Source organism: Notothenia coriiceps, unplaced genomic scaffold (assembly GCF_000735185.1).
Source record: "Notothenia coriiceps isolate Sejong01 unplaced genomic scaffold, NC01 NC01_scaffold00037246, whole genome shotgun sequence".
Taxonomy (NCBI): Eukaryota; Metazoa; Chordata; class Actinopteri; order Perciformes; family Nototheniidae; genus Notothenia; species Notothenia coriiceps.
Window position 1 is genome coordinate 12,738,905 of NW_011369947.1, and position 13,935 is coordinate 12,752,839.

The following is a 13,935-nucleotide window of genomic DNA, read 5'->3' on the forward strand; positions in this document are numbered from 1 at the left end:
GACACTCAATAGAGACTGAAGAAGAACTTGGAACAATTCAGAAAATCTGCCTTCCTGCAATCTATCTTTATCTTATACTTCAGTGCCTGTATTTGTGAACATATGTAGCATATACAAGTTTCTAGATTCTGCAGCTATCATCCGTCTCTCATGAAATGTTTCTTTGATACTTTAGATCTGGAAATGCTTGCACAAGAAGGTCAAGAGAAAGACGTGCATGTGCATTTTGATGAATCTCTCTATCAATAATTACTAGAATATCATGAATGAGTCATTTTACTCGTTAGGAGAAGAATACATTTATCAGCTTTTGTACCTGTAATGTCTTTTGAAGCTGTTTGCTAGCTGTTAGCGCTGAAAGGGTTCACAGAGAGAGAGGGCTGCAAAGTTATCAAGAATGTGCTATCAATGTAATCTCATTTAGAACTATTCCTCTGCTCGATTATTATTTAAATACATAACTAAATTGGATAATGTTTATTCTATTAAATAACGGCGTGTTTGAAGTGAGTGTGTCCCATTTGTTTTGGATACTCTTTGAGTATTTCCCTGTTTGCTCGTCGGATTGTTTAAAGGACTTTCCACAAGGACACAGAATGTCACAACGTTACCGAGTGACAGGATCTGACTGTCACCTGGCAGGTAAACCGGTGGCTGCTTTGGAACATCCTGCAGGTGGGAGAGACATTACAAAGCCTTGAGACATGAAGGAAACAGCTGTGAGCATGAGCTGGAAGACATCAGTCATAACACGGTAGAAGAATGAGGCGTGGAAGGTGCTGAAAGAAGCACTCGGGCGATAAATTAATCCTCCAGTTATTCATAAGCTGTCACGCCAGTAGCTGTCATGCTCTCAACATGTGGTGTACAATACAAACACCAACAATACGGCACTATACCAACAACCTGGTGCCAGTTTTGGCTTTAAGCGTCTTCAAACTGTCGTCCTGAAAAGACATGTCAGGGACACGAGCGTGGGAATTCGATTTTCAACTTGAATAATCTTGGGTGTTGGTAATAGGTGTTATGTAATCTGACAGCTGCTAAAAAGCGCACTCTAGTGTCATTCCATGTCAAATCAGATGGAGGTCAATCACACGCTGGATTATTAGAAGATATTTGTAATACCGGTGATTTATTGTTTTTTGTTAATCATGAGTCACTGCACACCTCCGCCCTGGATGTGTGGCAATAAAGGAAAGTCGGGGGTGAATAATTCACGTCACACATCATCACTGTGTGCCATTTTAAAACCACAGAGAGATTAACGACATGAACCGTCACTTTGGTTCTGTGTGTTTTTTTGTTTGGCCTTCTGTATTCCCATTTAAAAGTTTTCTTTCATCAGCATCCTAAATGTTACTTAACTACAATATTGATATACTCTGTGCTACTTCTCCTTCTACTATACCATATCTCTGAGGCCAATACTGTACTTCACAGCCTTTATCTTGTACAAATATAGTTAGGCCAACTTTCTTTTAACATTACCTTATGATATTCGTATATGTTATGATCCAGTACTAGCCTAATTCTATAGATATACCCGGTATACAAAGTCTCAGAAAATTGGTGAGAATTATGCGTGCTAAAGGGGGATTTTGGTTTGAGTTGTATGAGCTGTGAGATGTTTTTCATGTAAACTATGATAACAGAGGTTAATTCCTTGAGTTGTAAGCAGAAGGAATATCTCCACAACGCACAACATGTTTATCAGAGGGGTCAGGGTGATATCAGGGGCTGGGAAATGTATATAGGCCTATATCATAATGGACTTTCACTGTAAACTATTTCTTGCAAAAGGGGCCCAGCATGGTCTTAATCAGTACTGTTTGACATCCTCCTCACTCATATAAGAACAAGAATTCAGAGGTGGGAGAAGGAAGATATGTACTTTTGTAAAAGTAGAAGTACCAGAGTATTACAAAAGTACAGTACTTGAGAAAATGTAGTTATTATGAATTTGAACTGAAACACCTTAAAAAGGTGGGGTATGTAATGTTGGAGAAACCAGCTGGAGTGCGCTCGAATTTGAAAATACACAGCCGGAAGAAATCTGCTACTTCCTTACAGAGCCCCTCCTCCAACACACACGAACGCGCACATGACCAATGAGGGCACGAGATAAGTTTGTGCACCGAAGGCTAACAGGCAGGTAGATCCAGTTACTTTAGCCGGGCCGGCTAAAATGATTGGTCGTGCTTATACTGCGCCACGGCTTCCACAGATGACATTTTTTAATGGATTTGTTGTCAAAGCACTTAAGACATTCATTGCTATCGGGATGTTAAGAGCATTCCATGGAATATAACAAAAAGTGTATCTCGAGCGAGCCGGTTTCTCGAACTTACCTACCCCACCTTTAACTCACCTCGTCTTGTTTCAGATATCATAGTCACGTGTTCGGTGTCTGGAGAGTGCGTGCTCCCCTGCAGTTTCCCGCCGGGCAGCGAGGAGACCATTGAGTGGTTCAAACAGGAAGTAGTGGTCTACAAGTTTGAACGTGAAGAAAAAGATGACGACGACGACATCAGCGAGGAGGAGGAGCACTTTAAACACGAACAGTTCGCGGGCCGCGCGACCATCTTCCCTCACCTGGTGGCGCGCGGTAACGCCACGCTCATCCTTAGGAGGAGTGTCCTCAAGGACCGAGGCATGTACAGGTGTCACGTGCACACCTCCATGAGCGAACACAACGCGAATGTCATCGTGAAGGTGGAAGGTGAGTTAAAATAGGATGCATAAAACATTCACATCAAACATGTATTACAGCGTAACACATATACAACAGGAATGTGCAATAATCGGCTTACATTTGAGATATTGGGCTTTTTAGATATTGGGTATCGTCTTTTCCCGGTACTTTAATTGCAGAGTACCAAATCAACTACATTCCTGTTAGCATCACTTACTTTGTGTTCATTAGACAATATTAGCATTCTAACATGCTAAACTAAAATGGTGAATTTAAGCGTTTACCTAACGACTCCCAAAGGCGCCTGCATGGCTGTAGTCCTGTTCTATAATTCCTGCTTTTATTCGGAATTCCAAGTGTGTAATTTCTTCAAAATTACTTTAATTATTTCTGCGCACAGATGTCAGTGCCAGTATTTGTTTACTACCAAACTCTATAGAGCCTCTGTAATGATGAGTGGGACGTTAGGGTACTTTTGAGGTTTTAAAAACAGTATTTCCAATGTTTGTAAGAACTGTTAGTAGTAGTATTGTGTTAACAGAGCTCAAATGTTATCTGCGTGAGGATGATGTCAGGCTATATTGGGCCTTGGCATTTAGACTCTATCATGGGGCTGCGGGGAAACATTTCAGCATGCTGTGAGTGCCTTTGTGTGTGTGTGTAGCACCCATCAGAGGACTGTCTCTGGAGCTGTCCAGGCTCAGCGGCTATGAGGAGATGAAGTGCAGCGTTCGTGATGTCTTCCCTTCTCCTCGTGTATCCTGGGCGACAGAACCCCCCACTTTCGAGGACCTCCGACCGGTCACACGCGTGAGGCCCGACAAACAGGGGCTGTACACGGTCGACAGCCGCCTCAAGAGGCTGAATGGACAACCCAACCTCATCTACATCTGTAAAGTCACAACTTCCTATGGGGGGCCATCCTGGACCGCCTCACTCAGGGAAAGGGGTAAAAAGATGTTCTAATTTAGGGTTTAATTCGTTAATGGATGTCCCCGACACAACTCAGGGCGAAAAAATACTAATTTGCACATTTGTTCTCCAAGGAAATTAGTTAATATTCAAGAGTCATTCAAGAAATTAACATAAATGAATATTTGTCTTTTGCTCTCTGTTAGAAATAAGAGGAACTGAAGGGAGGGACCTGACCATCCCCTGCCAAGCCCCTCCTTCCCTGAACAAGCCCTTCCTCAACTGGAGCTTCACCAACGGAGACGACACCTCCCTCATCCTCACCTACGACAGCCAGTCGGGGAACAGCGTCTCCCTGCAGCCCTGGGACAGCCACGTGGAGCTGGACGGGTACGCTGTGCCGTTTGGAGACGGGTCCCTGCGACTGATGGACCCCAAACACTTGCAGCACACAGGCAGCTACACCTGTGTGTTCTCCATGCCGTACATCACACACACCGACCGCACTGAAGTCGCCATCGACAACTATGATGGTGAGGACACACACAGTTGTAACCAAACTCTGTAATTTATAACAGACAGGAGGAAATCGTACATAATGTAGGGACTACTTTCAGGGGCGGATTAATCCATATGTTGTGCTCCAGTAAGTTATCACTCTGATATATAGGATATCATTTACCAGATTTATAATTTGAAGGAATAAACTTTTGGTTCTGTTTCCTTGCATGAATCCAGTCCAGGCTCAGGATTTATTCAGTATAGGAAGGGTTTTTGATTCAGGTGAACCACCTCTTGAATTAAGTAAAAGCAAATCAGATAAATCAGAAAATAATTTAAAGTACTCGCCCATCTATATGCATGCAACAATGCTTCATGTTCATGCATGTACCACAGCACTTTATTTATAAATGTTTTAAACCATATTTGTCACCTGTGTGCAGTTGATCGGACGACTGCAGACAAGCCCTCCTATTGGTGGATTGTCGGCCTGGTGGTTGCGTTGCTGGTTGTCGCTCTGGCCGGCATGCTGGCCTACCTGAAGGTGAAAGGTAAAGATGGAGTTCAGTGCACACTCACTCACACCAGTTTAACCAGTTACAACTAATGAGCGTTTTCTAACAATGTGCATTAGTTTCTGTGAAATAAAATGTAATAACTGTCCTTGTTACACTCATTGTGTCTCCAATCTGTTCTTAGGAGTTCCCTCAAAAAACAGAAAGGACCCTGAGGCTGTGACAGAGTTGCATTTAGTCAAAGGTCAGTCAAAACTATTTTTGAAATATCACTTGCACCCAAACCAGACACTAGATGGAGCCAGAGAACAACTTAAGTTCAATGGTGCCATGAGTTCTGTGTACAACTCATGATCTTTAACATATCCTCATTGGTATAAGTGGGGAGGAAATATGTAAAAAGAAACATTGATCAGCTTAATGCAGTGGAATTAAAAAGCACCACATCTACCTTCCAAAATCACCTATACACTAAGGGTACCTGAACAACTCTAAAATAATCAAATCATAACATTATGACGTTAGGATTTAATGTAGGACTGTTTGTAATAGAACTATTTTGTACAGTGGATCTATAATACAATTTAATAATATAATAGTAGTTAATATGATGGGTACTTCATATAAAAAATACCTAGGTTAATTAGTTTGACTTTATTACCTTTGATCCTTCCTTATCCTTAAACCTTTTCTCTCTTCTTTCAGACTTGTCAGCAGTGAACGAGAGCAGCCCTCTGACTGTCGGAGGAACCAACGGACAGTCAGCCCCCCCGACGGGCTCTCAGATAACCTGAGAACCAACAGAAACCACATGGAGCAGGAGCATAGCCTAAAGCTACTAACAGATCAAACACGCACACCGCTACACACTGCCGAGGAACTTTAGCTTCTTAGAGTTTCAATAAGAGCTTTGGACAGAAAAAACACTATGTATATTTGAGTGTACATGCTGAGATGTATAGGAATTGCAAAATGAAATGCTTGTAGTGTCTTCAGGGAGGGTTTGTGACTCCTGACAGTAGGGATGAATCTGCTGTTATTTCAGGAACTCTGTTATGGAAATGTTTTCTCATGAAGAATGTATAATATATATATATATAATATAAAAGCCTGGAAGGAACACTTACCTGCTTTTGGACCAGAGTTGGTTCTGGATGAAAAGGACGTTGTTTCTAATGTTTAAAGGTTGATGTTGTCACTATTCTTGAAATGGGGTGGGCTTGACACAGGAATACGTACAATGGACTTGTATTTCCTGATCCAGCATCTGTGGTACTCGGATATGGGAACCTAAAAGAGGCCTCAGAAGAACCTCAAGGATCACAAAGTTACAAGAGGGCTGAGAACCAAAAAGCTGCCTTATAGAAGAAAAAGCGCCTCTGTGTGAATGTATATTTGAACCACGGGAGGACACTTGATTTCCAAATAAAAGACTGACTTCATACACTGTCCTGCTGCTTTTAAACCCTCACTTCAATGAAGGATTCTCCAAGTTATGAAACGCCTTCTGGGAATCGTTCCTTGCCTGGATTATGAAAACAAATGTGAATGAACAATACAGATTTATATTTTTGAGAGAAATTGTGCAAATATTTAATCTGCAGAAAATTGAACTTGTTTGAATTTATCTGTGAACTACGACCACACTTTCATGGTTAATAGTTGACCTTTAAAAAATGTGTCATAATTAAAAAATACTAATAACTGAAGGTTTGTGCTTATTCTGTCGGAAATATGGGAAAAAAAATATGAACGATTATTTTAACAGATTTCACATCGGTAGACGATGCTCATAGTTGCCACTGTTGTGTTTTGTTGAAAATGTCATCCACAAAAGTTTGTTTAAGAGATGTGACTTTATGACTGAGCAAAGTCAAAATAACATTTAAAAAGAAGGTAATGCGAGTTTTATGAGACAACTGCTGTCTGTGTTTGCTATTTCAAATCAGCAATGAAAAGCATTAAACTCTGCATTTCAGCTTGTAGTCAATGACATTAAAACCTCTTAAGCCCCACGGACCCGGTTCCGGGGACGAAATCGCGTCTTTTGCAGGAAACAACGTCTAAGGAACCTTAATATTTAATAAACTATGAATATTTGATATCCATATAACGGGAAAAAACTCATTTAACTGATCTTTTTCATTTAAAAAACAAAAACAAACACACAATGCTAACAGTGAGCCTCTGAATTAGCCCCGAGCAAAAAATGCTAACCTATTACTGCACCGAAAATCACTCCTAGCTCCCTTATTACTTATCCTAGCTGCACATCCAACACATCGTTTATGATCGTAAAGACACAGAATCTAACGGTGCCCACCTCAACACTGAACGATACAAATTTGCAACGTTATCAACAAAAACGTACATCAAAACATGTGGCGCTAGGTAGCCTACAACGCTAACATGGCTTACCTTGGTTTTGTCTGCTACCTAGCGCCACATGTTTTGATGTACGTTTTTGTTGATAACGTTGCAAATTTGTATCGTTCANCAAATTTCAAGCTGTCCTACACTCTAGCTGTGACATCACGCACTCTAGTTAATGTTAAAATCTGAAGAAGAAGGCCTCTATACCAAGGTCTGAACAATGTTTGATATCTCTAATCGTTGTTTTACACGACTATTGTCAGAAAGATGTGTAACATTTTAAAGTTGGAATGAGGTTTCTGAGTGAAAGTATGAAGGAGCAGTTAGCAGTTGAAGTTGCTTGAAGATTGTTCAAGTCTGAAGAGTTTCTCCATTGACTTCCATGTTAAAAATGTGATGAATTATGTGATGTATCTCTGGAATTATGAAAGTCATGAATAATAAAAGTAATAGCCATTGATTCCGGACCGAGCTGAACGTTTTGATGTTTGAACAGAGTTTCTGCGATATGGAATGTGGGAGAAGAAGAGGTGCAAAATAACCCGGCGGAGTAATAAAGAATTTCGTGCATAGCATAACAGATAGTTGGAATTCTGTATCAGCATTCCAACTAAAATATATGGAAATAAAACACTAATAGAAAAATAGAATGTCTTTGATAATTCACTATAACTAAGTTCTAAATGTGTCCTCTGTTAAGATTTTGAATTAACACCAGAATTGAATAAATTAACACATGATCTCTGATAGCAGTATGTGAAATTATATCTGTAGCTATATTTTAAACTCTACTTGTATCTTATCAGTTAACTAGAAAATGCATTTCCTGCAGAAAATGTGTGCGAATGCTGTAAACTGTGAACATTTATGGCTGAATTTAGCTGAAAATGCAGAAAAAGCTGAATGTGTTATTAGCTGAATGGTAGCTGCTTTTAGCTACAAAAATGCAGAAANCTAAAAAGGTCAAATATCACTTGTTTTGCATCAATCTTGATACAGGGTACTTATGTGTTGTACTTTGGATTCCTAAAGCTTTAGTCTACTAACCCATCATCCAAGGTTAGTTTTCACTATAAGTACAACATATATTTTGGACGGACACTATCATTTACATTTTTTTACCATGTTCAATCTGAATTTTCTTTATGACAAACGTAGGAAAACATATCGTAGCTTGAAAAATAAAAGAAATTAAGCTAAATAATTTAAATAAAAAACATCTATATTGATTCTGACTTTTCTACATCCAACTCACAGGTTTATCATTACTTTGAGAAAAAAGATTATTAATTATTTAACCCTTTTAGAAGGGAAGATATGGTCATTTGTTCTGGGAATGTCATAATTTCGAGCCTGAAACCTGAAAAACAGGCTTGGGGCTTAAGAGGTTTTAAGAAGAATGATTAAAAAAACTAATTCATTAAAAACACTGAATCAATTATCTGATATTTCCTGCCTGTCTTAGAAAATGTAGGAAACATTAGAGGAGAGTTAACCTTTGACCTACATTAGGGAGGACTCCTCTGGATTACAACACTCCCACCGATCATTGACACACTTCTTATCTCTCTCACCTCTAATCCCAAAGACAGAAATAAAGAAGGACCTTTTTTATAAATTATTCATCATCTTGTTATTTTAATGCAGAGTGAGATCATAACATTATTATCCATATAAAACCATGGGCATAGCTGAGGCTCTTTCTTTACAAGTTCACACTTTCAGAATAAAGTTACAGTAGACGGAGGAAGTGAGTGCCGGGGAACTGTCTGCATATTCACGTATCATCGACGCCATCATCGCACTTTAGACCCAGTCCCCAGATAATCAAAAATGTTTAATCCTACCTCCTAAAAACATGATTTACATTTTGACTGAATGGAAATGGAAGAGGTTAATAATGAGCTTTTAGTAAGAGGACAATGACTAATAATTAAATGAGAATATGTCTTTCGATCAGTAGTTTAAGCTAACATAAACTAGCTGATTTTTTTTTCATGCTACAGTCCAACCTGTCAAGAGCAAAACAAATAAAGAAATATTTTCCAACAATTACAATCATACAGATTTGATCTAAAAAAAGACCCTATAGTGGGTAAAGGCAAACACCTTGACTAACCCTTTCATCAACTGTTGGCATTGAAAATAAACTACGCACTAAGTGCTCTATCTATTCGATTGTTTTATTTATTATCATTAGTCTGTCAATGCCTTTGAAGCACAATCAAATCAGGGCGTGGCACTTCATGCACGTTATGAATTCACGAGTCATGCTGTAGCTCTAATGTGGAGCAAGGGGATATAAACTGGATGATATATGATAGTGTCCTACTTCCATTCCCACAATAGTCTGCGCTTCTACAATGGCTTTGTCAGCGGTGTGTATTCACAAAATCAAAGTTAAACTATACAAAATGCCGTTTAACATATTCTCATTGCACAGTGAAATTAACGGATATTCTCCCTAAATGTCACAACGCTGGAGTGACAATGGACCTGATGCAGGACCCTCATACTACGACGGTAATCACACACACACACATCAGAACATTACAGGGGGAGTGTTGAACATACGAAATCACGAGTTCATGTGTCTCAGAGGAGAGCCCTGGTGATTCTGTATTTTCAACACTCTCCTGAAGGCCTGGCTGTGAGTGACCAATATGTTCCTGTCCCCACACAGAAACCTCACGCAGAGGTTCGATGACATGTTATTCATTTTGCCACCTAAAGAGTTCATTGCGTTCCAGTGAGCACGTTGTCCTGTTGCCACAGAAGCAGAGGTTGAGATGCCATATGGTGCTCACATTCAGTCTTTTTAGTTTCAATTTCAAGCCTTGTTTTCTGGTTCAAATGATCTCCATGTCTTATTATTACAGTTTTATACTTTACGGAATATCCAAGAGGCTTTTATTTCCCATCATTTGGCCGGGAGAAAAAGAGCCAGGAATGAGCAGAGCTACAATGAGGAGGGAGCAGGTAGGCCTACGTGACCTTTTTTAACCTCCATTTATCCTTGGATGACTACGTTTTAACCATAAGATAATAGTGTGATACTTCGAGGTAATATTTGATCTGGAAATAACAGTCCCTTTGTTATTTTGAGGAAGTTATAACCAGCCTCTTATCTTCTGTCAGCTGTGGAGTTAAACGAATAGTAATCCTACAATACTCCCTTGTTAACTCAAACGCTGTGCAAACATAAATCTGTGTTACTGTGGGACTTAAAGACCACTGTGGTATGTAGCTTATCCCTACTGTTACTGTTTTCAGATATGACTGCTATGCAGAGATGATTAAAACCGAATAATGTATTTCCACCTTTTAGTGAAATACACTCAACCATATAAATTACATATATCACACTGAACATGTAAATGATTAGACAGGATTAAAGTGATGGTTTAAATAACAGAACAAGCAAATGGTGATAAAGGAAGCAAAAATGATTAAAAACAATATTCTCTAGGTTTCGGCTATTTCTAATGTCTCGAGTGCAAAGAATTAGTGGACTGGTTTCATCAGAGCAGTGCATTATGGGAGGACAGCAGCGATCAGTTACGAGCCGAACTCCACGGTTTCCTCTGTGATGGGCTTGAACTCGTAGTTCCCTCTGCCGTCCATGTGGAGGTAAAACTTCAGGGCACAGAGGAAAACATAAGAATATCAATCAGTTACAAGAAGTACGACATATTTAAATGTTGAAAAGACTAAAGTGTGTCATGTTTTAACAAGAACAAACAGATACAGCAGCCCCGGAAATGTTGAATTTAAGAGAAAGGAAAGATAAGAATATATTTACAATGACATTTCCACACAAAGTATACAAAAAAACGATAGAAATAGACAAAATATGAAGAAATTATAAACTTAAGACTGCTGTTTTTACAGTTGGATTTTGATTCCCTATTTTATTGTAAAAATTCAAGTTTTTACAATAAAAAAAGTTTTCCCATAACTTCTAAAAGAAATACTATGCACAATATGGAATAAGAAATAGAAAAGATAACCTTTGTAACGCTGACTTTACAGTTTCAGTTTGATACCACTGTATAAATAAACGGTTTGAACAATATAGATTTGCTATATAATTTCATTTTCAAAGTGTGATATATAAAATGACTGACTTCGGGGAGAGAAGAGTAAAGGAGTCTGTGGCGATAAAAAGATTTCATTTTAAGTGGTAAAAACAAATGGAACGCAGCTCTTACCTCGTGGTGCTTCCACAGAGACTTTCTGTGGGACACTGTGAACAAGGTGATGCCCACCTGTGGAGCAAAGGACACACAACTAGTACAGAGATCCACACCTGTTCATTTAGAAACCTTTCACTGCAACATGAATGAGCCACTGGGTGTTGCTCAATGTCGAGGAAGGATGCTCCAGAGCCAATATTTCAAGGATGCTACGTCATCGAGTGCCGCCGAAGGACTGTTCCAATCTCCAGCATACTTGGAATTCCACCGAGGCCGCGCCCTTNTATTTCGTTGCGGGAAATTTTGAGGCTGCACATGTGTAGACTCCGGTCTTAAAATCCCCATAATGCTTTGCGCACGGACCAATTTCCAAAATCTTTGGCAGAAAATGTAAGGCTGGGCCTCTCATGTGACGCACACTGCACACTTGCTAGCCTGTTCCATTCTTCGCGGCTAAAAGGTATTCTTGCCTCGCTTCTGAAGGAACTCACTCGGAGGTACATGTGCTACCAAGCAAGCCTCCTCGACATTGAGAAACACCCACTGCTTTAACAGAGTGGTGCAGGAATGAGGATATCTGTATATTAGCTATCATTTTAGCAGCATTAAAAAAATCAACATCCCTGCATCCCCCACTATACCGAGACATTGTTGTTTCCTAGAGATGTAGAGAGTGAGTGAGTGAGTGAGTGAGTGAGTGAGTGAGTGAGTGAGTGAGTGAGTGAGTGAGTGTGAGTGTGTGTGTGTGTGTGGTGTGTTGTTGGTGCGTACCGTCCTGCAGTGGCTGTAGATAAAGTCCTCCACATCCACACTCACTGCACTGGTGCACTCATCCAGGATGGCAAACTGGGGCTTGTGGTAGAACAGCCTGGCCATCTGCAAACAGAAACACAGTCAATACTGAGGAGGAAGTATAAAACGCTATATATATCTGTTTTATTGTGTTGCACTGTTGGAGGAGCTTGTGACCTAAGACTTTCATTGTCATAACTACACTGTAGCTATGCACACATATAAAAGCCTTGAAACGTTGCATCATTCTCCGTACTGATAGATCAAATAGGCCGTTTGATTCACTCCTTAAAGCTAATGTGTAATTATATATCTCACAGGATGACTATCATAGATTTGTGTGTTGAGCCATGCTTTGTGCTCTCTCCCTTTAACTTACTATGTCATCCTGTACCTTGTCTGTATACAAATATTAAAATTAGTTAAACAAAACAATAAATTCAGCCGCAAACCGACTATGTGTGAGTTTGATCGGCCCTACCACCTGAGCAGGGTGATCAGATAGAAAATAAATGGACGACGGCGTGTTTTCAGTAATTTAAAATCATGTTTCCTTAGATAGTGAGTCCTTACAGCCATCCTCTGCTTCTCCCCTCCACTGAGCACGTCCATCCAGTCCTGCACACAGTCCCAGCTGCCCTCCCGGTCCAGGATGTGGCCCAGCTGCACGTTGTCCAGGTACTCCTTCAGCACCTACACACATGGGTGAGAAGGTGTGTGTTACTATAAGCACACACTGACAGCAGGAGTGAGTGTGTGAAGTGTGTGGGGTCCCACCTGATCAGAGATGCCTTTCCTCTGCTGGTCTTCATACGTGTCAGGATAAATGACCTGGTCCCTCAGAGAGCCCAGAGTCATGTAGGGTCTCTGCAGAAACACAACATGTAGTTTTTTTTATTCAGTCTGAGATGCAAAACTGGAACTAAGAGAGGCACTACTCCTAAACATGCGATATAATTATACCGTTAAACAAAACAAAAGTTTTAAAATTCAATAAGCAATTTATTGTATTTTAGGACTACATTTGTTGTACTATCTTGTTTATAGCAGGGCTATATTGCTATTTAAATATTCTAAAATGACATTGCATATTGTCATTTCCATATATACTGCATGTTGGTAACAATGTAAATATTAGCTAACATGCACATAGAGATAGCGGTACATAAATGTGTTTTTTTATTATTATTTTAAGTGTAATTATAGATTATATCTTTTATAAATTATCTTTATAATATGTTAAATGATGTCAGGGTATATGCAGGAATCCTGAAGTCAAATATGAAACCTTTTAAGACCTTTTTTAAGACCCTTTCCATACATTTTAAGAGCTCATCACCACTTTGAGTTTTAACCGGTTACCTTGGCGACACGCTTTACCTCACATTNCAAGAAGTATTGGAGGAGCTACATTCAGTGTTTTCCCAACAGTGTTCTCTGCTCTTTCTGTAAAAAAGGGTCAACCTGAGCGTGTTTCCTGTTTCCTGTGTCCAGAGGCTCCAGGAGGCGATCAGCAACCCTCAGAGTTCGATACCCCATGACTCTCTGGGTGGGGGGGGCTGCCGTTGACACCAGCTGTCCTCAAGGGGCCCGGGAGCGCGGCGCCGTGTCACGCGCGAGAGGACTACAGGCGGAGGCTTTGCGGAGGAAAGCCAGCCTGCTGAGGGAGCACTGTTACAGAGCCACGCCTGGAGACCTGTCATCAGGGAGCCACGAGGCCGAGCCTGCCGCAGAGCGGGGGTCCAGGACCGCTGAGGAAGCCCACCTGCCCCTGACGTTCACTGAGTGAGCTGACGACGCCCGACACACACGTTTACTATGTTAAAGATCTGTAACGATATCAATCCTCTTTGTCAGCAATGTTCAATGCTCCAGCTTATCTGAGATTTAAAGTGGCGACCTTATCATGCAAAATGCACTAGCTGCCATGGTTCTTTTTTACGCTTATACA

General features: G+C 40.3%; 1 protein-coding gene across 1 annotated transcript; it reads right to left on the reverse strand.

Moving 5' to 3' along the window:
* Window positions 1-10,044: 10,044 nt before the first annotated feature.
* On the reverse strand, window positions 10,045-12,884 carry LOC104965813 (ATP-binding cassette sub-family D member 3-like). The gene is made up of 5 exons (XM_010794827.1): window positions 12,762-12,884; window positions 12,558-12,677; window positions 11,964-12,068; window positions 11,208-11,264; window positions 10,045-10,632 (listed from the first exon to the last, which is right to left on the reverse strand). Exons 1-5 carry the CDS (start codon window positions 12,840-12,842, stop codon window positions 10,555-10,557), a joined length of 441 nt encoding a protein of 146 aa, XP_010793129.1. The 5' UTR covers window positions 12,843-12,884; the 3' UTR covers window positions 10,045-10,554.
* Between the last annotated feature and the right edge of the window lie 1,051 nt (window positions 12,885-13,935).